At 37.2% G+C, this 27,754-nt stretch overlaps 1 protein-coding gene across 4 annotated transcripts in view; it reads right to left on the reverse strand.

Annotated features, from left to right (window-relative positions):
* The window catches only part of Smyd3 (SET and MYND domain containing 3), a 712,936-nt gene that overhangs the window by 169,099 nt on the left and 516,083 nt on the right, over positions 1-27,754 (reverse strand). For all 4 annotated transcript variants that reach the window (XM_048809264.1, XM_048809265.1, XM_015483560.2 and 1 more), the window contains one exon: positions 1,246-1,313. In XM_048809264.1, the coding sequence (XP_048665221.1) occupies positions 1,246-1,313 (68 nt within the window). The remainder of the gene's footprint in view (positions 1-1,245; positions 1,314-27,754) is intronic.

The raw sequence follows: 27,754 nt of genomic DNA on the forward strand, positions 1-27,754 counted from the left end.
GATAGGGGTGAGAAGGCAGTTGTTTCATTAGGTACCCAACATGAAATGGGGGAAAATTGGACTGGCAAAGAAATTGTCTCTAAGATAATAGGTTGCAGCAGCAATCACTGCAGCCAAGGTTATACTGACCTTGCCCCCAGAGGATCTCATTTGTTGAGCTCTGTTGGAGGAACAGCAGCCTATGCTAGTCTTCCACACTGAAGAATAATTAGGAGGACTTCCTCTAATATAGCAAGCTAAGGCAGTCTTGCTATATAGATCCTGCTGCATTCTGAACCACAGTCTAGTCATCTTATTATCTTGGAGGTACATTTTTTTTTTTACCACATGGGAAATGGAATGAATTTACATTGCCACTATAAAGTGATAATCAGAATGAGCATTTTTTATGTAGAAAGCACTTCAGCATGTTTTTATAAATTCAATCATCACAACAACCTTATAAGGATCACTTATAGTTAAAGAGACTGATACACAGAAGTTAAATGACTTACCCTAGAACATACACCTAGTAAGGCAGTGACTGAATCTGAAACTCGTGGTCTAAACTCAGAGCCAATGCTTTGAACATTCTATGTTCCTGCTTTTTGAGAATCACTATCAACAGAACTGATCTACAGCTAATGGCACTAGAGAGAAACAAGAAGCTGAATTCTCTTATTCACAGTTTCATTATAAGAAAGGGTGTTTTATATATGGGACCTAATAGTGAAAAACAAAACAAAAGTAGGAGTGATTGTAGAAGAATAGTCTAGTAGCTTGGGGAGAGAGGTCACCATAGTAGGACCCTCCAGAGGCCCAACCTTGAAAGTTTTCTTGCCTCCTTGAGTGAAGAAGCTCAAAAGACAAAATTAAACCCACTGGTACAGGACAGAAAATCTGGTGAAAACATCCTGTGCTTCAGCCCAGGAGGTTGGGAATAAGATAAGGGTAGGAGTTGGGGAAAAAAAAAAAACAAACCTCAGCCTGATGGTTAGTGAGCACCACAATCCTCAACTTCCTTCCCCAAACCCCACTAAGAACAAGAATTTGAGTCTGAGATCCTCCTCTTCATGAATACCACAGCATATAATGTGGTATGGAAGTTTTATGACTTAACATTTTTATATCTTATAATTTATCATAAGGTATTGAGCTTGACTCATAAGCCAGCTGCTACGACAGCCTTTCTACCTCCAGAAGGCTGGGGAACTGGGTAGGAATTAATGATGTGACTTCTAGTCAATGAAATACCATCAGCCATACCTAGGGTACAGGCCAACACCAACTTCCTGCATCTCCGCGTTACAGATGGTGAAAGAGTTGCAGATCACCTGCAAAAACAAAGGGGAGAGAATCAGTGTGACTAAACTTCAGTAAGAAGAGAATAAAAATATTCAAAATAAAACATGGAACCTTTTAATAGTTCTTTTGGAAAGATCCAAGTCGAACATGGATGCTCTTTGATTTGCAAAAGAGCTCTGGGGCACCCATGAAGACACCAGGTGTTTAAGTATAGAAATATCAACATCCTGGGAGGAGGAGAAACAGGTTTGAATCATCCCAGCAACTATTAACTGTAGTCTCACCACCCCAATTCCCAAAATTGGATGAAATGTTCAAAATTCAGAATATAAGTAAGCTACTTATTGAGAACTATACTCTATTTATATTTTTCACTCAAACTGCCTACAGTTTCCAAATTCCACCGAGTCTGGAAACTACAGCAGCCTTCTAGTCCTACGAAGAGTGAAGCACACTCTGACTGATTTTATGACCCAAACTGATCACAGACCATAAGCACAGGAAGTCATTCAGTCAAGCCATGACCTTTACTAGGGACCCCTTTACAGGGGACCCCTCCTGGCTATGTGTCCCTTATACTTTGGGGGATACAGAAAAAGAAATAAAAGACATGTGGGTATGGTGACACATGCCTGTAATCCCAGCTACTCTGGAGATTGGGGTAGGAGGATTGTAAATTGGAGGTTAGCCTGGGTCAACTTAGCAAGACCCTATCTCAAAATAAAATTAAGAAGAACTGGGGATGCAGCTCAGAGGTAGAGTGCTTGCCTAGTATGTTGTGAGCCCTTGGGTTCAATCCCCAGTACCAGGCAAGGAAGGGAGGATTACTGTGCTCATTTGTGTAGTAAGGTCAGTGTATGAGATGCCACACAGAATCATGGAAAGAGCACTGAACTTTGAATTAGAAAATCTAGGTCTTGGCCACACAATGTTGCCCAAGACAGATGTCAGGGCACGAGCAATGAAGAAGAGAACAAGGTACTTGTCTTAAGAGAACTTAAGTTCTGTGGAATGACAGATTTTTTTTTTAACCCAACAACAGAAAAATATCACATGTGGATAAATGCTAAAGAGAGAAATAAGATAAAGTAAAATGGAGAGGGGAAAAAAAGTGAAGAAAGCTCCTTAGGGTAAGGTGACATTTAAGCAGTGATCTGAAGGGATAGGAGAAAGGAGCACATACATACTTAGGAAGTCAAAGTTCATGTCAGGAGAAGGAGCAACTGCAAAGGCCTGTGGCGAGAGCATTCATGGGTACCCAGGGTAATGGTAGGAAGGTTGGGGTGGACAAAGCAGAGCGGGTAAGAAGAAGGGTAAGATGAGATCAGAGAGGTATTTAGATCATACAGAGCCAGACAGCCGTGTTTGGATTGTATTCTGAGCAAGACAGAAAGTCCCTGGATTGATTCAGAGCCAAGGAATGAGTGGATTTCTGTTATAAAAGGATGACTCTGGCTGTTGGGTAAAAATATGCTATTAAAAGGCAAGGATGGGAGTAGAGAACACAGTCACTGTAATAGCCCAGGTGAGAAATGACGGTGGCTTGGATGTTGGTAGCAACAGAAGTGGGAAGAGGTTGGTTAGCACTGCCAAGAGGATTTGCTGGAGAGCTGTTTATGGGGAATAAAAAGAGTCAAGGATAATGCTTGAGTTTAGGCCTGAACAAGTGAAAAATATAGCTGCCACTCATGAAGATGAGGAAGGATGTAAAAGGCATGGGCTTGGTTGCAGGGAGTAGGGAGAATGTCCCATGGTTCTGTATTAGTCATGTTAAATTTGAAATGGCCCATTTAATATCCAAGTCAAGCCTAAGAGTGAGCCAATGGAGTCCATGGGGACAGTTAGGGCTGGTGATATAAATTTAGGATGGAACATAATAAAGCCTATCAAAAATAAAGCAGAAGAGGTCGTTACAGACTTGAGATGAACTAGAGCCACAAATGGATGCTGACTTGTTATAAAGTTCTGTAAAGGAAAAAGCAGTAACAACAAATTTCTCTGAATCAAGTTTATATGAACAACACAAAATATGAAAGTGTCCTGTCTTCTGAGGCTCTTCCACTATGCCAAATAGCTCTTACATGAAATCCAGTGCTACCTACCACAATTGGGCACTCTTCCTGTAAAAGTCTAATAAAATTGCATTTTCAAATCAGGAAATAAATTGGTATATATGCACATATTTTAGACAAATGCCACTTAAATTACTTTATGAGCATCTGTTTTGCATTAAACTGCAACAGTGTATTGCATATACACACACATTTATATGTTTATATATATATACACACACACACACACACATAAAATGGATGATAAAAATACAGGACAAAAGATTCTGTTTTTTAAAATTTAAACATTTTAAAATGGATATGGATATGCATTTTGGAGGGGAGTTATGGATTTTAACACAGATTTTAAAGCATACTACAACTTAAGCTGAAGTAATCCACCATCAAAAAAACAGATCAAACAGATCTAATTTGCTAACTTTTGAATCAAACCAAAATTAATTTTTTGAACTATGAAGCAAATTAAAGTTTTTTCCAAAATAGGTTTATTCTGATGGCATTTTCAAAGAGGAAGAACTAATGGGAAAATATCAAGGTGGTGGTCTCTTCCTCTGGTAAAACTCTTCTCTTCATTACATGGTTTTTATTTATCCCTTTAGTAGCAGGGCTCATACCAGATCATTTACTTGCCACCATACACAACCAGACTGTAAGATACTCAAAGGGAAGAGACAGTATTTCACTATCACCATGCCTGGCACAAGGTCTGGTACACAGAAGACACAATAGGCCTATTTCAAATGGATGGCTATGTGGATGTGGTCCTCAGCATCTCCAGAGGACCAACATCCAGAAAAGGGTCAGGGAAGCTGCCAGAAACCACTCATAGGGACCCTGTGGATGTGGAGGGGGAGAGACGGGTAGAGTTCTGGGCCGTGAATGGGAATGGGTAGAAGTCAATCTTCCATCCTCTTGTCCTTAGGTGTCCCATCTTTGTATGAAATGGGTCATATCTCTTTGTCCATTCTAGTCTAGCTTATTGTTTGTTTCATCCTCTTTTCTACTAGTCCAAGGGATGAAATGACAGTCTTATTCATGAGATGAGCATAAGGACTTGTTTGATTCTCTTGTTATTACCAAGAGCCTTATATACTAGGCACGAAGTAAATATTTACCAAGTGAATTAATGAAGAAATCAGTGAATGACACTCCACGTGTTTGGAGTGACACTCCTTCCCTTTGGCTTCTCTTGCACTTTATCCTTTTATTCTTTACTTTCCTCTTTCTTTTTCTTTGTCTATTTCCACTATTATCAATCTGTCACTCCCATCTTTCAATTCCACAATACAAATAGGGACAGTCATATGTTAGTCTTGAGCTGGTGAATAGACAGTGAAGGTTTTTTTTGTGGGGGGGCTGCTTTCACTTTTATTAATAATGTTGGTTCCATTCTGCACTACCCGAATTAAGAACTTTACAGAAAATATTTTTGACATGTACCACTGGTAGCCATGATGGGTATGAGGTAGCTCTCAGGGTTTTTCTTCTCTAAATGAAAGAGTAGGTAGATAATATGTCCATGTGTGCTCAAGGAATTAAGTTGAAAGGAATTATTTCCTTTTATTAAGAAATAAAATAATGAAAATAAAGTCTGTAAATAAATTTTACACATTTTAAAAGTATTAACTTTGTACAAACAGCTTTTTAAAGGAAATTGTCCTTAGTACACAATAAAGGAATGAATACTTCACACAAAGACACATTTAGAAAAGTATATCAATGGGATTATTTTGATTAAGAGCAGTTAGGCACCAATGAGCAATTAGATTAAAGAATTCTTTCTAGGGGTTGTAACTCTGTGGTAGAGCACTTGCCTAGCCCATGTGAGGCACTGGGTTTGATCTTCGGCACAATGTAAAAATAAATAAATAAAATAAAAGTATTATGTCCATCTACAACTAAAAAAAAAATCTTTTTAAAGAATTCTTTCTAAAAAATGAAGCATGTTATTTCATTACTATTAAATGTGACTTTTGTTTACTTTTCATAATTTTTCCTTTAAAACAATGCCACAGGGCATGGTATTGCATGCCTGTATCCCCTTCGATCTGGGAGACTAATGCAGGAGGATCTCATCTTCAAGGCCAGCCTGGGAAACTTAGTAAAATCTTCACTCAAAATAAAAAATAAAAAGGGTAGGGGGTATAGCTCAGTGGTGGAACATGCTTGGGTTCAATCCCCAATACTGGAAGAAAACATCTTTATAATACTGCAGCCTTGCTGGATGACAAAAATCTAAAATCTAATAAGCTAGCCACTTTGTAAAACAATATGGAGGTTCCTCAAAAGACTAGGAATGGAACTACATATGATCCCACTACCATATGACCTTGATATTTATCCAAAAAAACTAAAATCAGCATACTATAGTAATACATGCGTACCAATGTTTACAGTAGCACAATCCACAATATCCACATTATGGAACCAGCTTAGGTACCCATCAACAGACCAACAGATAAAGAAAATGTTATATATACACAACATGTATGTTATAATAAATAATATATAATGTAATATAAATGTTATATATACATAGCCATGAACAAGAATGAAATTATGTCCTTTATAAATGAATGGAAATGGAGAACATCATATTATGTGAAATAAGTCAAACCAAGTCAAAGGTCAAACATTTTCTCTCAGATAACAGCTAAAGAGAAAAAAAGGAATAAAAAAGGGAGCTCTCATGAAAATAGAAGGGACATCAACAGAGTAGATGGGGGAGGGAGGACGGGATAGATGGATATAGATAGACAGACAGACAGAAGAAAGACCCATAGAAAAGAAGAAGGGGATCAGGGGAAAGAAGTAGGAGAGAGAAAGTACTGGGAATTAAAATTAAGAAAACTATGTTACATGCATTTACGAATAGATTGAAATGAACCTCACTATGTATGTATAACTATAATGCACCAAAGAAAATCTAGTGAGTACAAGGTTACTGAACCCTTATATTTTATAAAAACAACCAAAGTGAAATTTAAAATATTCTATGAAACAAAATTCTTATGTTATTTGGTGCAGGTAGATGCAGAATCCAACATTTGCGTTCTGAGGTGGAAATTCCCCTGGAGAGTAGATGCAAATAGCAATCGATACCAAACACAAAGTGAGCACCTCAGAGACATACATACTCATGTTAAATACCACACGTTCAAATTTCACATTTTTCCTCAAGTTTATGGAATTGTAGACTTTCTTGTGGCAGCAGATAAACTGAGATATTTGAGACACAAGGAAAATTCACCACTGTACCTTGCAGTAGCTGAATCTATAAGAAAACTTACAACCCAACCACAGTAGAGTCTCAATGACTGACTTGACACAAAGCCCATGTCAAAGAATCCTTCCAATTTCAAAAAACATAATAAAATCCAAAACAAATAGAAGGAAACTCAGTTTCTGAACACAATGTGTAGTGGTTTCCTCAATGCCCATCCATGTTGTCTTTATTTCTCTAATTACCTCATGAGTAGAATGTTTGGCAAACAGGATTTTAGACACAGAGTTCACTGACTAGAGGGACTACAGGTGAATTTTCAGAAGAGTTTATTGCACCTGGTTTCATTAAGCTGGGTGGATTGAAGAAATGGAAGTGGGAAGAACTGGCAGAGATGAAAACCAAAAGCAGGAATTTTCATGGAAAATGCCCCCCCTCACCCCTAGACCTAGAACTCATAATTCTGAAACTAGAAAAGCACAATAAGTATTTTAGTCAGGGTATATTTTTCTCTTCCCACAGAGTATGACATTTTATTAAATTCTGATTTTTTTTTCCTCCAGAATTTTAAACTTTAAGAGACTGAAATTTCTCCTCAATCTCTCCTATTTGTGTGGCAAAAATTTATCCATCACTCAGGACTCAGTTCAGGCCTCCACAGAGTAGATGGGGGAGGGAGGATGGGATAGATGGATAGATTGGATTTCATTTCAATTTGAGTAAACCTGAATGGTGGATTTGCTGGTAATCTCAAGCAATCCTTGAAGGTATATAAGCACATGCAAGCACCTTCTCTAAGAGCATCCACAGTCGTCTTCACAACCTGCCTTTCTGCATAACTGGCATAAAATACTGATTTTTTTTTCACATTGGAGGTTTGCAATCTCCAAACTAGAATTAACAATGGCAGAGAGTGGGGCTGGGGAGGAAGGTCTGCTCAGGAGAGAAGAGGCAGTGTTTCCCAGAGGATGGTAAACACATATCAAAACACTGCACTGTACTCTATAGATTATTATTGGTGAATTAACAGAAGTGTTTCCAGAAGGTTTATAATGGCATCTGTTTCTATTTCAATTTTTAAAAATCAATAACTAAAACAATTATATTTAGTCTTTATCAGGAAGTTGCTAGAAAACCTTCATGTTCCATCAATGGGCATGTGTTAAGGCCAGGGGTGCAAAGGACTATGCTTATTGACTCTGAGCTGCCTCTTTGTGGTGGTCTGACATTATAGAGTTTTCTATTGTTTCTTAGTCACATGTGATTTAATTTGCAAACCTAATGGACCACTGGTTAAGGACAAAGAACAAGTAGACATGAACCTGAAAACACAACAAACAAAAGCAAAAACCAGACCAGTGGGACTGCATCAAATTAAACTGCACAGCAAAGGAAACAACAGAGTGAAGCAATGTCTTACAAAGAAAGAGAAAATATTTGCAAACCATACATCTGATAAGGGGCTAATATTATAATACATATGGAATTCAACTCAATAGCAAGAAAACAATCCCATTAAAAAGGGGGTAAAGACTTGAATAGATATTTCTCAAAAGAAGATATCTGAATAAAAGGTTCATGAAAAAATGTTGAACATCAGTAATCATTAGGAAAATGTGAATTAAAACTACCATGAGCCATCACCTCATACCTATTAGAAAAGGTATCATCAAAAAGATGAAAGATAAATGTTAGTGAAGACATGAAGAAAAGAGAAGCCCTGAAAAGTGTTGGTGGAGATGTAAATTAGTACAGCTATTATGGAAATGGTACAGAGCTTCTCAAAACACTGAGAATAGAATTAGCATATAATCCAGAAATCCCAATTCTGGGTATACATTTAAAAGAATGGAAATGAGAGCTATCTACACTCTCATGTTCACTGCAGCATTATTCATAAGAGCCAAGATACAGAATTAGCCTAAGTGTTCATCAATGAATGAGTATATAAGGAGAATGTGGTATATAGAAACATGGAATATTATTTAGCCTTAAAAAGGAACGAAATTCTGTTATTTGTGACAACCTTGATGAACCTGAAGGACTCTGTTAAGTGAAATAAGCCAAACACAGAATGATAAAAACTACATGATCTTACTTATATATATAATCAAAAAAAGTCAAACTCATAGAGATATAGTAGTTGTATAATGGTAGAGGGAAGCAGGATGTTGGTCAACAGGTGCCATGTTTCAGGGGAGAGATATGTTTCTGAGATCCACTACACAACATGATTATTAATAATAATGTATTATATGTTTCAAAGTTTCCATTGGCAAATTTCAAATGTCTCATCCCCCCAAAATGATGTGATATGACAGACATGTTAATAAGCTTGATTCAATCATATATCAAATTATATTCACATGTGATATACCACATTGAATACATATACCAAAACACTACAGTGTACCTCATAAATTGTTATTGGTGAATTAAAACTTCAAAAGAATTTAAATATAGAAAGTAAAGGTACTGAAAAACAAGGATGAACATAAAAAAAAAAGATAATTCTATAAATTTGTTTCAAGATGCCTCATATAATGACTTATCTGGTTAGAACCTTTATATAGCATCTCAAGACTTCATTAGTATTTTTAAAATGTTAGAAAGAAAACATAGAATGAACACATAATTTTGTGTGGATGGCATGAAGATTATTAAAGTCTCCAGTGTGTCATTTTAAATGTGCTTACATCAAGCCTCCTAAAATCTCTCTCTTACCTCATTTAGAAAAAGAAATGTGAAAATTATAAAACATAACCTAGCTGGCTTCTTGACAGAAAACCTGTAAGAATATTGAACAACAGATCATGAGTGCAAAAGACTACCTAAAACCCAAATCAAAAATAGTTGATTTAAAAATTTGTGTTGATAAATAATGTTTCTTGATACAAAAACTAATTTAAAAAGTCAAACTACATAGACCATTTATTAAATGGGAAAATTTTAATTTTTTTCTTTACATAATTTTTAAAATATTTTTCTTTATATGTGAACATTATTGAAGATATTTTACAAATTTCCTTCATCACATAAGCAAAGTAAAATAAAATAATCTTAGTTAAGAAAACTTCTTCATCTCAGTGACATAACAATATACTTGGACATATGTCCCTGGTACACTCAATTGTTTCTACAACTGCAATGATGTCTGTCACTTTGCAAGCTTTGACCACAAGTAGATATGTAACACATGCTAGGCATACAAAATAGTCAACAATAACTTATCAAGGCTGAAATCAACATCAAGGCCAATATCATAAGTGAGGGAAGAGCAATCAGAAAACTGTGCCTATTATTTTACATCTCTCCCAAGGCCAAAGTGCCAAACTTAGCAAATGAAGCCTCTTTAGATAACATGCTTGCTTTCTAAAACTCATCCACATTTTCCTTTCCCAAGGGCTTTACTCACCACAGAACTTATTATACTTTAAACAACTGTCCTTGATAATAGAAAGCTAAACAGGAATGATATTCACAAATTTGTCCATTGTTTTTTTTTTTCTGAGTCTATTACCTGGCATTTCACCTCTTTAAAATGATTTGATGGAAAAAGCACTTACTATAGATGTATGTCAAATCTGTATAAAGTAGAAAGCTCTATAACACAATTTTCATTGTTTAATCTTCCTCCCACACACATCCTGAGGTTTAGAACTACTTTGATACTCTTAAATAATTTATTATACTATATTGTTGTAGGTTTCTACAGCTCTTCCAATATGCCTTTTCTTTTACAAGTTTCATTTATACATGTTCCTTCCCCAAAAGTTTATCACAATAAACTCAACTTTCTCCTATAGATCTCACTTAAAAATTCTTTTGTGCAGCTTCAATTTCCAAAATATGTTCCCTTACATGATAATCTAGTTTCATTATCCTTTTTGCATATAATTGGTGTAGAAATTCACCCCTGGGGCAATGCCAGTGTTCTTCACTGTAATTTGTCTTAGTTCCAGTACTGAGTTCCCAAATGCACTGTGCTAGGTGGTATGTACATCATCCAACCGAGGCTGAATTGAATGTAGCAGAGTGTGTGGCTCAAATCAACTGCATTTTCCCATCAAGCTAATGGAGAAAAGAAAACTACAGAAAAATGGTCCATGTGAAAATTAAGACTGATCACCAACAACTGCTTAATATAATTCCCAAATGAAAGATAAATTCCAGACCATTCTGGGGTTACCCTTGCTATGTAGAAATTAAAGTGAATGTTCTCTCACAGAGAATGGTTGGCAAACAAGGGCTTTTTGTACTGATGGTACTTGACATCTTGGGAGTGAAACCCAGAAACATATATATTTCACGTTCTAGTATATGAATGGTGCATGACTCATTTACAACACACATGAAGCTATTTTCAGGACTAGGACCCAGGGCTTTTGCAGACGGGTTGGGTGGGGTGGGGGGCACCTTAGCAGGACAGTCCTGTGACTGCCCATGCAGACCCAATACCTAGACATTGTCCAGTGGGCAGGAGTCAGGGAAGAAATCATATTAAGTCATAACTTTAATTATACAGTGCAAAGGCTACAAGAAATTAGGCTGAAGTCAGATAGTCCCTCTTATGATCCCTCAAGGCACACTTCTTTATTTTCAGAAATATGAAAGGAAATAAAAAAGAAAATAAACCATGGCTTCCATCCCTGCTCCATCCTGTTCCTTCTTCTTCCTCCAGCACCTCTTAAAGGCTGGGTACACAGAACAGACTGGGGCAGGGGGCTTCTATACAAGGACACAATTTGATCATTATCTTCTCAGCTGGCACCATTTTAAACCAGTCACTTAATGCATACAGGGCACTATTCCGAAGCTTTCTCTTGAGGAGATTCCTAAATTGGTGGTGAAATAGAATAACAACTCAGGGAGCTGCACCCCCTCAGGAGTTCCTATAGGAATCCACAAGAGAGATCCCCTCCCTCACCCTGAGTTCAGCAGAATGTGAAGAGAGGAGGTAATTTGGAAAAATAGCTTAAGCATACCTTCCCTTTGGTAATGGACATTGCTAAAAGGTTTTTTAAAAAATATTTATTTTTTAGTTGTAGTTGGACACAATACCTTTATTTTATTTATTTATTCTTATGTGGTGCTAAGGATCGAACCCAGGGCCTCACACATGCTAGGCGAGAGCTCTACCACTGAGCCACAACCCCAGCCCCTGAAAGTAAAGTTTGATGACTTTTTTGAATAGATTGGTGGGATGTTAATGAGTAAGAAAACACTGCAGAAGCATAGCTCAAAAGTCAGACAAGCCCCTGCCTGTAGGAGAGAGGCTGGCTGCTGAGTGTGGAGCTGATCCCCTCACCCCAGTTCTTCCCTTCTCTTCTTGAGTTTGCCCTCTCATGCTGCCCTCTCTCTGAATTGTCTACTTTTCATGCCTTCAAGTCTCTGCAGGGCTGGAAGGTCCCTCAACCTTGAATAGCCTCTTCCCTTTTCCATATTGAACTATCACTGCTTTTTTGATGTCAGGACCAAAGTCCCCTCTTGGGGAAAGCCTTTATTAGATCTGCTCATCTGGAGAAGAAAGATTTCTTGGATCGTGCACCCACATATCCACTCCAGCATTTGATACACTATAGGACACCTATTTCTTTATATTTGAGCTCTAAGAAGGTAGAAATTCTATTTTATTCTTACTGGAGAGCATATTAAACTAGTATAGCATACTGAGTGCTCAAAGAATGCTTGCTGGGCTGGGCCCAGTGGTGTAGGCCTGTAATCCCAGCTACCTAGAAGACTGAGACAAGAGGTTCACAAGTTTGAGGCCAGCGTGGGCAACTCACTTAGGGAGATCCTGTCTCAAAATAAAATAAAAAAGGGGCTAGAGGGCTTGGGTTGTGGCTCAGTGGCAGAGCATGTGTGAAGTACTGGGTTTGATTCTCAGTGCCATATATAAATAAATAAAATACAAATCCATTAATAACTGAAAATAAAATTTAAAAGGTGGGGGGTGGGATGGAGATACAGTGGTAGAGTGCTTGTCTAGCAAGGGCAAGGCCCTGGGTTTGATCTTACTAAAAAAAAATGGATTAACTTTCTTTCTTTCCTTTTTCTCTTCCTCTACTCTTTTTTTCAAACACTCATTCAGTAACCCACACAGGCCATGTTCTGAAGCTATACGAAGGTATAATGAGAACCCTACCCTCAGTAACTCTGAGACTAGTATGGGACAATGAAATATTAGTTTAAAAAGAAATCACATGCATACTGTTATAGTGCTCTGCAGACAGGTCATTAACTTGGCTGGGGCAGGTCAGAGAAAGCTCCTCAGAGAAAGGATGCCAGGAAGGAGGTACCTGGGATCTAAAAATCACAAGTCTAACTCAAACTTCCCATTCCTTAGGTGTCCTAGTGAGAAATACCAACTTAATAATAAATTCTAAAAACTTCTATTTTTCCTTAGATTGAAGAGACCTGGCATAAATTTAATACCTAGACTTTCGAAAGTTGAAGGTTGTGACATCTTGATAATATCAGACACGGCACTAAGAAGTAAAAGGAACAGGGACATAATAAGGTTTGCCACAGGAAGAAGAACACAATGCCCACCAGGCTTTCTCCCTGGTTTGAAAGACTTATAAACCTCTAAAATGTGCCCTGTTCTCACTCCACGTCATTGAAAGTGGAAAGGAGGAAAAAAGCACCACAAAAAAGATAGTGCTGCCTAAAATATCACAATTTCACCTTTTGTCTCTGAAGAACCAGAAAAGAAACACAGGAAGAGCTGGATGCAGGCAAGAGCAAATCTAGAGAGGACAGCAGGGAGGGTCTTGGGATGTTGTGCACCCGTCTTGTCCTCAAAGCACTCCTTCTCAGGAAGCTACCTGAAAGTCACACCATTAAACCCATTGTTTTTCATCAAAGCAAACATCCTCATGAAACCTGAAATGTTTTGCTCAAGAGAAGAACATCTATTTCAACCCCACTGACATTCTGAAGCAATCCATATTCACTATGTCCTTTGGTTTTCCAAGCCCCTCAACAAAGGACTATTAACACCCTGTCTTCTATTTTATTGAAAGGCAGGCTAAGAACTCAACAGAATTTCATAAGCTACAGAGTCACATGCTCTTAGACATCAGCAAAGGTTAAAGGTTAGTTTGTCAAGATAACCTCCTCAGCAGACCTGGTGCTGTACCCTGGGGCCATGAGCAAGAGACTTGCTTATTCATTCATTAACCGCCAATTATATATCTGCACAGCACTAGGGAACAGAGGAGGAAGAAAAACTGTCCCTTTCACCATTTTGCCTTATTTCACTCTCCAAGTAAGTCCAAAACAATGTAAAAAATGTCATGTTTCTCTCTCATTTTGACAAATTTTAGATTTCCTCAGCCAAAAATGGTTTTCCTGACTATTGGCCATATTTCTTTGTAAGTCACTCTGTCAAAATATAAGTCACAATAATGTGGGGTGGCATTCTAACCTGTCAGATCAATTTAGAAACATGAGTCCACTGCTATTCCAGGGCCCTCTGATCATCTGCAGGAAGGACTGCTGAGGATTACTGAAGACCAGCTGGGAGGCAGAAAGTAAAATGGATGACTTCTCAATTTTCCACTCTCCCATTGTCCAACTGCAGCCACCATTCCCAAATTAGCACCACAAAGAGAGAGACATTCGCCCCCAGCGCAGGCTGGAAAGATAAATCCGTTACAAAAGAGCAAATGTCTAAAAAACAAAGAAAATGAAGCCCTGACACTTTGTCACGGTAGGTGTGGTCAGTCACACATGGAATGATCAGAGACAAAACAGAAAGAAGCCTCCTCCCATCTCTTCCCCAAAGAAACCCAATTGCTTCCTCTTGTTTCTACCTCCTCATATTTAAAATTGTCAGGGAATAGATTGCCTTACATGGGATGAAATGAGCTCCATGGTACATGAGCCTGCATTTCTAAACCACTGGCCAATTCATTTTGATTAGGAAGAGACCAGAAATAAGGTTAATCAGAATTGACCAGAAAATGATAAGCCAGAGGTGTTGTGAGGATTAACTGAGAAAAGACACGTAGACCTCAGAGTGACTCCTGGCATCAACTCTGAGACACTCTTAATTAGTAATGTGTATCATTATGTTAAGTACACTAAGAAAAAACATTAACAGTTGAACTTTCTCAGGCTATCAGTTGTAAAACAGATTCCAATTTTGGGAATCTTGGAATTGATAACATATCACCAAACAAGAAGTTGTAATCTCTAGAAGTGGTATCTGAGTACAGGACATTTCTGTCACTGTGGCCACATTAGGCCCTGAGTTTTTGACCACCCCTGTCTCTTGGAACCTGGCCAACTGAGCAGATTGGGTTGCATGGCTCTCCCCCTGCCTTTTAGCGTCACCCAGGGCAATCAGCACCTTTTTCAGCTCCAGAGTTCTCTGTTTTCACCATTGTCTGAGTCAGTTGTCATATAACAGACTACCATAAGTCACTCAAAACCCAAAATTCAACTCCGATATAAAGTTACACTGCTTGTGCCAAGTCAATGGGCTGGCCGAATGTGGTTACACTCTGGAGGTGAATAAATGTATATGTGTTTCCACCTCTTCTTTCCATACTGAGTTAAGCAGAGCAATTTCCCTTGGAACTGAATTTAAATTAGTTATTTTAAAATTCAAGTTCACATTTCTTTTCCACCTATTACATGGTGAATGCATTTCTGTGGACAGTTGGTATAGAGGAGTGGGGGATGGATTCCACAGCCATTCATCATTAGCCTGACAATTGGAGGGTTAGGTACTGAACACTCTGGCATCTTAGATGGCTATTTGTTATGGAGAGTCAAGATCACTGAACATGAAAGGGGACTGAAGAAGGAAACACAAAGATATTTACAGAAAAACTACAAAAGACTTGAAGGGAAACAGAAACATTGTTTCTGCTTCACTCTTATGATCTGCAAGCCTAGGGAGTTGGTGACATAAAACATGAGCCAGAGTCCATGGTGGCTAAGAGTTGTTGTATCCTTGGCACATATGCTCTTCAGATAACTTTTAAAATATTTTTATGACTATGCAAAATACCTAATTAATGAGTCTGATTTTGCTGCCTGTGTTCTGACCATTCAACCCCCCTGCTTTTCAGCTGTATTGCCCTTTTTAATGATCATTGCTCAGTATTATCTTCACCAAGAAGAGACATTTGAATTTCCTAATGGGAGATTCAACCAATTACCCTGCTTAATATCACAAACAAAAGAATCAAGTTCTCCTTTTCTTGAGCTACACAGATTTAATGATTTTTAATAAAAAATAAAATCCCCAAATTTCTTTTCCTCCAGCTTTATTTTGCATACATTCTCTACTCATTTCCCCCAACATCTAAATGCAAAACAGAACATATCTGCTAAAGAAAGAAGGGTTTGATAATTAACAGCCAACATAACTGAATTTGCATATGTGAGGTTTCCAACTTTTAATTCAAAGACAATGAATTGCATAATAGAACAAATGAAAATTAATCTCTTTCTAAAAAAAAGTTATCAATGACAGGAAAAGAAATGTTGGTTTCAAAGAAAATAAAACAAAACCTCCTAAGTAAAGATGATTTTGTATGCCAATTTTACCTCAGTAAAGCTGAGGTAAAAGGTTATTATTGGAAAGCCTATTTGAAGGGGAAAAAATAAACCAAGTATTATAAATAATAGATAAGTTTTAAAAAATGAAATGTAAGGATCACTGGGAAACAGAGCAAAAATGAAACAGAAAGAAATACAACATGAAAAGAAAAGGATTAAGAGAACAAATGAGTTGACAACAAAAAAGCCCCAAAAGTCAGGAGGAAAGATAAGCATGGGAGTTACTGACTCTCAGTATATATATGAATTGTCATGAAGAAAAGGAAAAGATTGACAAGAATGGGGAAAAAAAGGTACAATGATTTTATGTGGCTGCCTGATGACAGTTCATAAGTTCAGTCCATTATCAACCTAAATTGAATAAATCAAAAAGTTGATCATCAGAAACAAGTGACTAAAGGGTCACTCTATAGGTAAACATTGAGTATTAATTGATGAGTACTAATATCACCATTGTTCTCATCAAACTAACTTGAGAAGACTGTGATTCTAGCTCCCCAAATGAAGTTAATGACCAATGAAAGGTATGCACCCTGCTCATAGGTGGCTAGCATTCCATGCAAAAAAACATAGGAAGTCAGCATCCAGTATGACTGATAGTGTAATACAGACAGATCAGGCTTTCACTAAGCTGAAGGCAGATACAGCAGTGGATGCACTGCTGCAGAAGTGTAAAAACTCTACCTAAAATGATGAGCCTGAACCTCCCAAACGCCCTCAAGGGAATCTAGAGTGTGTCAGTGAAAGTCTTTGAACAATCCTTAAGCAGGAGATGGTACACATCCTGATGCTGTATCCAGATGAACACTAAATATCTTTAGTTGTAGTACGACACTAGATTTCCAGCAGAAAGGTAATTATCGGACAGAGCAGGTAGCAATTAGAGGCTGAGCAGGAGGCTGTACGAATTTAAAACAAAGGAACTCAGTAAGCATGTAATCATAAAATCTCCCAAAACATCCCAGAAAGTGATAAAAATAAACACTGTTGGGTAAAGTGTCATTATTTCCCCCAAAGAGAAATTCAAGATCTCTTTAGTCATAATACAATTATTATCAGTGCATCAGGAGAAACAAAGCAAGATAAGATTATCTTCATTTCCCCTCCTTCTTCCATAGTTTAAATTTGCCACATTGGGAGATTTGATTATATATTGATATGTATACCAATTAAATCAAATCTTAAACTAAAAATATTTTATCAGGATTTTACTCTGAAGAGAGGGGGTGGGGGAAAGCAAATCTTAAGAAAACTAGCTAACAAGTAGGGTTTAGTTTTAAAAAGTGAACAGCAGTAACAACAAAAAAACTCCACACATACTTTACAAATTATGTTCCATAATTACTCTTGTGTCTTTTTAAAAAATGTATTCATTCTTTTTAGGTATATATGACAGTAGAGTATATTTTAACATATAAACATGGAGTATATCTTATTCTAATTGGGATCCCAGTTTTTGGTTGTACATGATGTGGAGATTCACTATGGTGTATACATATATGTACACAAGAAAGTTGTGTCAGATTCATTCCAATGTCTTTCCTATTCCTATCTCCCCTCCCTTCCCTTCATTCCCCTTTGTCTAATCCACTAAACTTCTATTTTCCCCTAACCTCTTGTTGCATGTTAGCACCCACATATCAGAGAGAACATTCAACCTTTAGTTTTTTAGGATTGGCTTATTTCATCTAGTGTGATAGTCTCCAGATCCATCCATTTAGCAGCAAATGTCATAAAGTCATTCTTATCAATGGCTGAGAAATATTACATTGTATATATACTACATTTTCTTTATCCATTCATCTTTTAAAGGACACCTAGTTTGGTTCCATGGCTTGGCTATTGTGAATTGAGCTGCTATATATACACACTGATGTAGCTGTGAAACTGTAGTATGTTGATTTTAACTCCTTTGGATATCTACCAAGAAGTAGTATAACTGGGTCAAATGATGGTTCCATTCTTAGTGTTTTGAGAAGTCTCCATACTGCTTTTCAGAGTGGTTGCACCAATTGGCAGTCCTACCAGCAATATATGAGTGTATCCATTTGCCCACATCCTCACAACATTTGTTACTTGTATTCTTGACAGTTGCCATTCTGAATGGAAGGAGATAAAATCTCAGTGTAGTAATGGGCTGGGGATGTGGCTCAAGTGGTAGCACGCTCGCCTGGCATGCATGCGGCCCGGGTTTGATCCTCAGCACCACATACAAACAAAAGATGTGTGTCCGCCGAAAACTAAAAAATAAATATTAAAAAATTCTCTCTCTCTCTCTCTCTCAGAAAAAAATCTCAGTATAGTTTTAATTTGCATTTCTTTAAATGCTAGAGATATTGAATATTTTTTCATATATTGGTTGACCATTTGTATTTCTTCAACACAGTACATCTCAAAAAAAGAAGGCTAGAAATTTAACAGTAGGATTATAATGTGTTTTGCAAATTGTGCCTACTAAGGCACAATAGAACCTCAGCCAAATTTTCAACAATTATTACTGAAATAAAAGTCGGATTTTCTGTTTAACATTTTTTATCCAATAATTCTCTTTATTGTGAATGATTTTTTAAAAAGACAAACTGACACAGTACTTTTAAGCAAAAAGAAATCAACATGTAGTGTATCACCCACTTTTACTTGTTAATTACTATAATTAAATTACAAATAAATGGTCAATATCTTGAGGAATTAACATTGTAATTAGGAAAAGCTTATTCTTTCTTAGTTATTATATCAAACATTGCTAGTTTTTCCAAAATATTTAAAGATGATAGCTAAAATGCTGTTAGCACCCCCTTTCTTTAGTACATAGACACAGATCAAGATGACAGAGAGGTGAGGAATAGGCCAAAGCAAAAAGATAAGAAAAGGGCAAGGTAAAGAAGGTGGGAGTTCATTTCAAATTCAGCTACCCACCATGTCATGTCTGTGTCACTTTCATATTTATCTCTTCCTTTCCATTTCCATTGCTGTTATTTATTATATTTTGCTTGCAACACTTTGAGACAGTCTTTCTGGCCTCATGTTTTCTTTAATCCATTCTATAAACTGTTAACAGATAAATCTTTCTTAAGAACAGATCTGATTCTTCAAAGAGAAATATGAGATCTACCCAGTGGTTGCAGAATGAAGACAAAATGCTTTAGAATGGTGTTAAAATGCCACCATAATCTACTCCCAGCCTATCTTTCCATCGTGTACAACACTTGCTGTATCTTTCAGTTATACTGTCTTCTGTGACATTCCTCAGCCATGTCCTGCCCTCATGTGGTATTATACATTTGTTTAAAGTGTTTCCTCTTTTAAAAAATGCCTTTCTAACCATCTACCTCTCATAATTTTACTCATCCTTCAAGATTAGATGTCGACATCTTTTTCAAGAAACTTTCCTAACATCCCATTAAATGTATTACTATATACCCTCATGACACTTCATTCAAACATTAACTATCCTACTTACCACATTCTGCCTTAAATAGAAGATAATTATGAAAAAGTCAATCTCTACCACTGAATTATAAGTAACTGAACCTTGACTCCTATCTCCTAAGCATTTTGTGGCATTTATTTGCTTATATGTCTTTTCTTTTTCAATGAACTGTAATTCCTTGAGGTCATGATCCATATTTCCCTTTAAGAATTATTTTAAATGAGAAATTAAACATATTTATAATATAAATATGTTATATTTATATTGCTGTATTATGCTATGATATTTATAATATGCCAAGGTTCCATTAATCTCCTATCCCTTGAAGAAACAACTTCTGCTACCCTCAGTATTGATAAACAGTACAATATCCTTTGTGCTCCATCCAACTCACTCCCCTGACATCTTCCAAGGGTAATGACTATTCTGATTTGGTGTTTCTTATTCCCTTGTTTTTATAATACTCTTATCCTACATGTGTATAACTCTAAGCAGCACATTGTTATGTTTGTCTTTGAATGCTTTTAGTTTCCTATATGTACAAACCCATAGCACCTTTCATTATACAATTTATTTTTAATTTTTACTTTTGGTTCAATGTTATATTCCTAGGGTTCAAATATGTTCATGTAGTAGTAGTTTATTCATTTTTACTTAGAGAACCTCTTGCAATGTGTTCCAGGAGGCACTTAACAAAAAGAACATCCACAGTAATGCTGTAAATGAAAAAAAGAAAAATAACCTGCAACGATTCAAATGTTCATTATTAGGAAGTTATATAAATAAATCATGGTATTTTCTATAATAGCATCTACATGTTTGTGGAACATAATATGCCTTATACACACTCACATTTTAAATAAACAAGTTTGAGGAAAATGCTATATTTTGTCTGATTCACTGTGGCTTCCTCCTCCTCAGAGCCCAGCACATGCCCAGATTGTCAGTAAACATCTGAGACTTTCTTCCATAAAAATAGGTTAGCCCTAAGGCTTTCAGTGGATGGACAGATAATCCAAGCTGAGACATGTGAGGGAACAAAATGGCATCTGTAATGTGTTGAGTGCCTACCCCAATCTAGGCAGGCAGAGCATCATTTTTTTATGGGGTTAATTCCATTTGTTTACTTTTGAGCCCTACAAGACACTAAAGTTCACAAGTATCCTTTTCTCCCTCTCCCTATCTGTTTCGTCTCTTTCTTCCTCTTCCTCTACTATCACCTCTGTAGGATATGAGCTGTTATGGTTCTCTGGGAGGGATCAGGAGAAGATGGTTAGAACTCTTTGATTTCCCTTCCCTGCTGGACTTCCCATCTCAAGCTCTGATTTCATCCAGCGATGATATTCTGCGGGGCAATGGCTTGTGTCCCACTCCGCCATCACTTGGTTTGAACAAGGCACACTCAATCTAAGGCAGTTCAGTTACCCTGCTTGTTTTTTCAATATACTTGGTGCTAACTCCTCATAAGAACCAAATCCCTAGGGCTGGGGCTGTAGCTCAGCAGCAGAGTGCTTGCCTAGCATGTGTGAGGGACTGGGTTCAATTCTCAGCACCACTTAAAAATAAAAATAAAAAAGGCAATCTGTCCATCTACAACTACAAAACAAAAAAGAAAGAAAGAAAAGAAAAGAAAGAAAGAAAAGGAAAGGAAAGAAAAGAAAAGAAAAAAGAACCAAACCCATAGGAAAATAATCACCAACCCATGGTGCTATTAGTCTATTTCTCATTTCACTGAAATAGAAACTAATCTGTAGGATAACACCGCTAGTGAAGATGCAAGGAAAGACAAATCACACCAAACCAAATGATTATGTGTTTATCTGCAGCACTAGACAATTACTTTCAAAAGAACTGGTACAGAAAATTATGAAAAGGAATTAAATTCAAAGGTAAACAGAAGACTGTCAGCTACGGACAAGTTTTTTCTATGAAATTGAGTATTATTCACAGAGGTTCATCTCCCTCTGACTTCATCATTTTCCCATGGTCACAATTTAGACCTATCTATTTAGTATAAATAAATAATAAATAAGGAGTATAGGGCTGGGGAGGAAAGAAAAAAAAAAAACCACATTACTCTGAACAGATGTACAAATAAAGCCTCCATATCACCCTTTCATTCCTATTCCATAGTTTAGCTTCCCCCTTTCTCTTTCCCATCATTTCACTGAATTCACTCCCTTCTTCCATATTTCTCTTCCCTTCTTGGAAAGTGGCTTTCCTCACTCTCTAACCTTAACTTTTTTTCTGGGCATGCTTTTTTTTTTTTTTCCCTTTCTCCTTTCTAATTTGAGCTATTGCTTCACTGCAAATAACTCAACTCTCTTTTACACCCTGGATCTTTCTTAGCATTGCTATATTTCTTACATCTGTTTTGACTGATGCAAACCCTCTGCTCTAGATATATTGCTTCTGTATTTGAGTAGGCTCAAAACTCTACTTCAATCAAAATTTATCTGTCATATCAATACTGTCTCCTCCATAGGCATCAATCAAATCCAACAGTTTCCTGACTTTTCTGTCTACTTTCTTTCTCTTCCAACAATCTTCATCATCTGACTCTTAGTTTGTCTGCTAAAAGCAGGATATCTGGAAAAGTCATAACTTCCCTTCCTAATCACTTTCTCTCTCTCTCTCTCTCTCTCTCTCTCTCTCTCTCTCTCTCTCCCTCTCTCCCTCTCTCTCTACCTCTCTCTCTCCTTAGTAAGTAATATTTAGAAACTTTTACTTTGGACTTAATTTAAAAATGTGCAATTGTGTGGTCAAATTAAAAAAATGATAGAATCCTTGCAAAAAAAAAAAAAAAATCTCAGCCTAATGTTTGAGTTCACAGTAGCAAGGTCAGGACTCTGAATCTAGGTTTTCCTGATCCTTATGTTCCAAAGCAGGATGAGTTAAATTCAAAGGCATCATAAGAGGGCTGAACCTATAAATTAATATTCTGACAATACAATCAAACTTGATGCAGACTACTTATCAACTAAGCCCTTCACATTCTGGCTCCTGCAAGCCTTCCTCTATCCCTGCCACAAATCTCCTTATTCCAGTCCTATAGAACATTGTACTGTTCTCTAAAATGCTTTTTGATGATGATTCTGTGCCTTCCCATAGGTTCTTTCCTTTGTGTGAAATATCCTTTGTCTTGCTTCATCTATCCATCTCATATTCCAAAATTTAGTTCAAGGGTCACCTTCAACAGGGTAGTAGTTTGACTTAGATTCTCCTCTTCCATCACAAAGTCCCTATCCCTCCCATAATACTGATCCCACTGGACCAAAAATTGCTGATTTGCTTTTCTATTTCTCCTACTATCCATTAAAGTTCCTCCTGGAAGGAAGGAACTACATTTTATTTGACTTTGTAGTTCTATATGTGGCACAGTGACTGATAACTCATAGGTGCTCTGTGGTCCCAAAAAAGAACTGAGACAAACTGAGAGAAATCATAGGGTAGATCTGGGATCATCCTTCAAAAAGTCTTTGAAAACTTGAGTGGGCTGTCTCAGTGTTTAAGCAGAGGCTAGACAAAAATATACCTGAAATGTTAAAGGAAGTCTCACTCTTGAGGAGGAACACTATAGGACCCATAACATCCATTCTAGCTCTGCATTCTATAGTTCCAGACTGCTCCAAATCAGGGTTTTCTGAAGTAGATCAATCAATATCTCAGAAGTTGGTGTAGTGCAATAATAATAACAGACACAGAATCAGAAAACGGGGTTTTAGTCCTGACTCTCTGTGTGACTTTTGGTTGATAGGGATGAAGCAGCTCATCCCAGTTTCCCATTTTATAAAATAAAAGGTAGAAGAAGAACTGAGGTGACCAATGAGATGGCTTTTAAACACCTTCCAACATGAACTCTAAGAAAAGTATCTTGTTTGTTTCCCCATCATACAAAGTGTTCTCAGGACACATGGAGGCTGAAAAGCCCTTACCAGCTTGACTTACACCAATGCTGTCCTCCCTACCCAAAGGCTCATTTTTTCTAAACAACAGAGCATACGCACAGAGAAGAAAATAAAAAAAAAGTCAATATACTTTCTACATGAGTCCCCTGGACAGAGAAACTTATTTAAAAAATTAATGAAAAAAAATAATGCAGGTAAAATCTGAGTCTAGAGGGAAATCAGTATTGACTTACAAAATTTAATCAGTGAACTGAACTACATGCTTGGTATTCATAAATCTAGCTCTTGCATATCTAACTTTGATGCCAAAGGTCTGTGATAATATAATCGCTTGTTATTTTATTAAGAAGCATATTTGAATTCCCCTTATTGTGTAGTTGATGTCTATAGGGGAAAAAAGTCTATTAACTAATGCTTGTGATTCACATGGCTTTGTTATTCTTGGCTCTTTGTTATGAAAGCAGAAACTTGGCTAAAGTGACAAAAACATTTTCTGGTTGACATGAAAATGAAATGATAGTGCTAGTGATACAAATGAATCCACCCAAAAAAAGGGTAAAATTAGCTTTATAAATTACTTTAATTCTGAATATATAGAATCATTGCATATCTGGAGGAGTCATTTAATTTTTCCAGTTATACTTTACAGTTTCAAGGGGAAAGGAAGAAAGAATTAGGCATTTTTACATTCTGAAATTCATAACTGTCTTGGGTCCTGTTCTGTATGAATGCCCAAGGTCTCCTGTGTAGTATGCAGCCCCTTAAAATAGCAACAATTTAAAAATCTAACCACCTACCCCTACACCAACTCAATTAGTTGAAATTCTACCAGTTGCCTTTAAAAATTCCACAGGAAATGCAGAGTTGGATAATGTTTAAATGCTTGTGGGTATCTGAAAAACAATGAAAGGTGATCATAAAACAGAGGTGGTATGCAGCTCACTGGCTTAGCAAGTATCAGGCTATGAGTTTGATCCCCCACACCACACAAATAAATCCTAAAACAGAGTTCATTATCTACTCTTAATTACAACACTACAACAAATACACTATAACAAAGATATTCCTCTTGCATCCCTCTCAGCAGAGCTGTGTACATTCACTCTTCTGATATAAAGAAAGACAAGCTGATTCCTAGGAACATAATTTTTAACTGCATAATTTTTTTTAAGGTTTCCACTTGACTCACATCAGCCTAAGAGAAGGTAATTGGATCATAACTTCATTTTTAAGGGGAATAAGCCTTTAAAGAACACATTTTATCTTGTCAGCACTTTCGATCCCAATTTCCTTCTCACCCTAAATTATGAGTTTGCATAAGATGCTATGCAAGACACAAGAGTTGTAAGCATTCAAGATGGTCACTAATTAGCTCTGCAAACTGGTCTCCAACATAGGAATTATCCTTGCCTCCTACCTGTCATTCCTGGAAGAATGTAGGTTGGTAATGGAAAATGTGCTGAGGATCAAACCCAGTGCCTCACACATGCAAGGCAAGCGCTCTGCCACTGAGCCACAATCCCAGGCCTGGGAACCTATTTCTTTTAAACACAATTTTACTATAATTAACATTTATTACAAGAATGTAGACTCTGTGAAAGGTGGGATTTCTGTTTTGTTTAATGCCACAGCCCTGTGATTAAAACATGGAATAGAATTTAGAAAGTTGCTTGATAAAAGTTTTTGAATGAATAAATGAAAGAACGAATGGACTACAGGCATTGTCTAGTTAATTTTCACAGCAACCCTATGAAGTAGTATGTTAGCTTTTCCTTATTGTCATAAAATATGATGCAGACAACTTATAAAGAAAAGGAGGTTTATTTAGTTCAGCTGTGGAGCCTGAAAGTCCAAATGGCATAACACAGGTTTTGGCTTCAGGAGATGGTGGATAGCAGAGATGTAGTGCAGTAAGCCAAGTCACAGCAAGCTGGGAGGAGCCAAACTCAGACTTTGATGACAACCATCTAAAGAACCACCAAAGAGTCCTGAGAGAGCCATCTTCAGGAGACACCCCTACCTCTAGCGATCTCAACACCCCACTAGGCCTCACTTCTCAAATGTCCCACACCTTCCAACAGCACCCTCCCCAAACCAAGCCTTAGATCTCGGTGGACCTACTGGGAATGCAAACCCTATTCAAGCCCACCAGGTAGTTACAATGGTTATCCCAACTTTACAAATGAGGACAATGAGGCCCAGAGACCCAGGAGTCCCACTCCCACACACTCCACCACACCTCACAGCCTCCCACATGGGCCAGCTTCTTTTTTTCATCTGCTTTACATATGAGGTTTCCTATAATTTGGCTGAAGAAATGGTTGGTGTTAAATCGAGAAGGGAAAAAATGTTTAACTACCACTGACTTCATGGTGAGCTCCAAAGACTGCAAATAACGAATCTCATTTCTTTGTTTTTCCTCTACCCTTGGGACTTTCAGCAAGCAGGTTAATTTTTCACTGCTTCAGGTATTCTTCATCTTATTTTATCACTTGTCTTGCAAAATTACTAAACATAAAATGATTAGAGAATCTTGATGTCAGAAATAGAATTTTTTTAGTGTTCACTCTAAAATTATGAAATAAGGACAAGGTCTAGATAATCACTAAGCTCCTACTAAAGGTCATTGCCTCTGTAATTGAAGAGCTTGCACAGTGCTTGTCCACATGGTTATTTTATCCCCAAACATCTTTTTCAACTGAACAAGCCATGTGGCATTAGGTCCAGTTGCCAGGCAGCCTGGCCAAACTCCTATCAACAGGTCAGCCAGATGAGGTGGAAGGGAAGCAGAAACACAACCCTGCATTTTGGTCACATTGATTAGTAAAGAGAAAATAGGCACACAAAATCTTGAGCCCTGGTTTGCCCTCAATAGCTGCAAAACCAATCATCTCTGTGTTTCACTAAATTTCTAGAATTATCCATATACGGGGAAAAAATCACTCAGTATCCCTGATAATGCCTCTCACAGGCTTATTTCTGGTATGATACTTTAAATAGGTNNNNAAGGAAGGAAGGAAGGAAGGAAGGAAGGAAGGAAGGAAGGAAGGAAGGAAGGAAGGAAGATAGTTTCTGATTTTGCCAGAAATTTGGATTTTACATGAACTATAAAAGAATCAAGGAGCTTTTATTGGCTAGGACATGAAGTCCTTCTTTATACATTCTTATCACTGGATTGCCAAACAGTTTCTGTTGTTAGCATTGTGTTAAGAAAAATAGCAATGTTCAAAGTCCTGTTTTAATAACAGGATAAGACTTTCAGCTTCCAGCCTGGCATGTAAGGAGCTTAGAAGTCACTACTGTATCCTAACAATACACAAAAGCTGAAAAACTGAAAAATCAATAACTCTTCTTAGATCTATCAGAGACATAAGGTCATAGAACAAACTGCTGCCCCCCAAAACCAGAGTGATAGAAACCTCCACAGGAACCAGTACCAGGGTAGGAAAACCTGCACTATAACTGACAAATTGCTGGAGACTTACTGTAGACAAGTCTCTGAGTTAAAAACTCCAGAGATATAACACATTTTTGTGAGTTTTACCACCAAGAGCTCTACTAGATTCTCAGACTAAATACTGGAGAAAAATTCTCTTCTGCTTCCCACAGGTGGAGGGGAAAGGTATAATTTTGAAAAATGCCAGAGGATTCATTCTGTTACTAATAAGTCCTGACCTCAGGAGAAACTGTTTAACCAAAGCCTAATCTGCTGGGGTTAGGGAACTGCCAAACTCAGCCCCCTCCAGCCATCCTGAACTGCCTAAGAAGGAAAAAACTGAGACACACTGATGAAGCTCACAATCTAGGACACAGGCTCACTGAAAGGCCAAGACCTTGTCATAGTACCACACAATGTCCTCTCACCCCACACTTTATCGTCACATCACTAAAGGTCCATTCATAGCAGTTCCTTTTACCCAGTATTTCATGATATCTACTTGTCAACATAGAATTAGAAGGCATACTAAAAAGCAAAAACCACAGTTTAAAGAGACTGAACAAGCATTAGAGTCAGATTCAGATATGGCAGGAATGCTGGAATTCCCAGACCATAAATATTTTAAAACTGACTAATATGCAAAGGGCTTTAATGAAAAAAAGTGATGATACACATTTCTTTTATCTAAGAAAAAAATGAAATTTAAACAGAAAGATGAAAATTCTAAGAATAAAAAAGAAATGCTAGAGATCAAAACCATTATGAAAGAAATGAAGAATGCCTTTGATGGGCTTATTAGTAGAACAGACAGAGCTGAGGAAT

This window comes from Marmota marmota, unplaced genomic scaffold (assembly GCF_001458135.2).
Source record: "Marmota marmota marmota unplaced genomic scaffold, marMar, whole genome shotgun sequence".
NCBI lineage: Eukaryota > Metazoa > Chordata > Mammalia > Rodentia > Sciuridae > Marmota > Marmota marmota.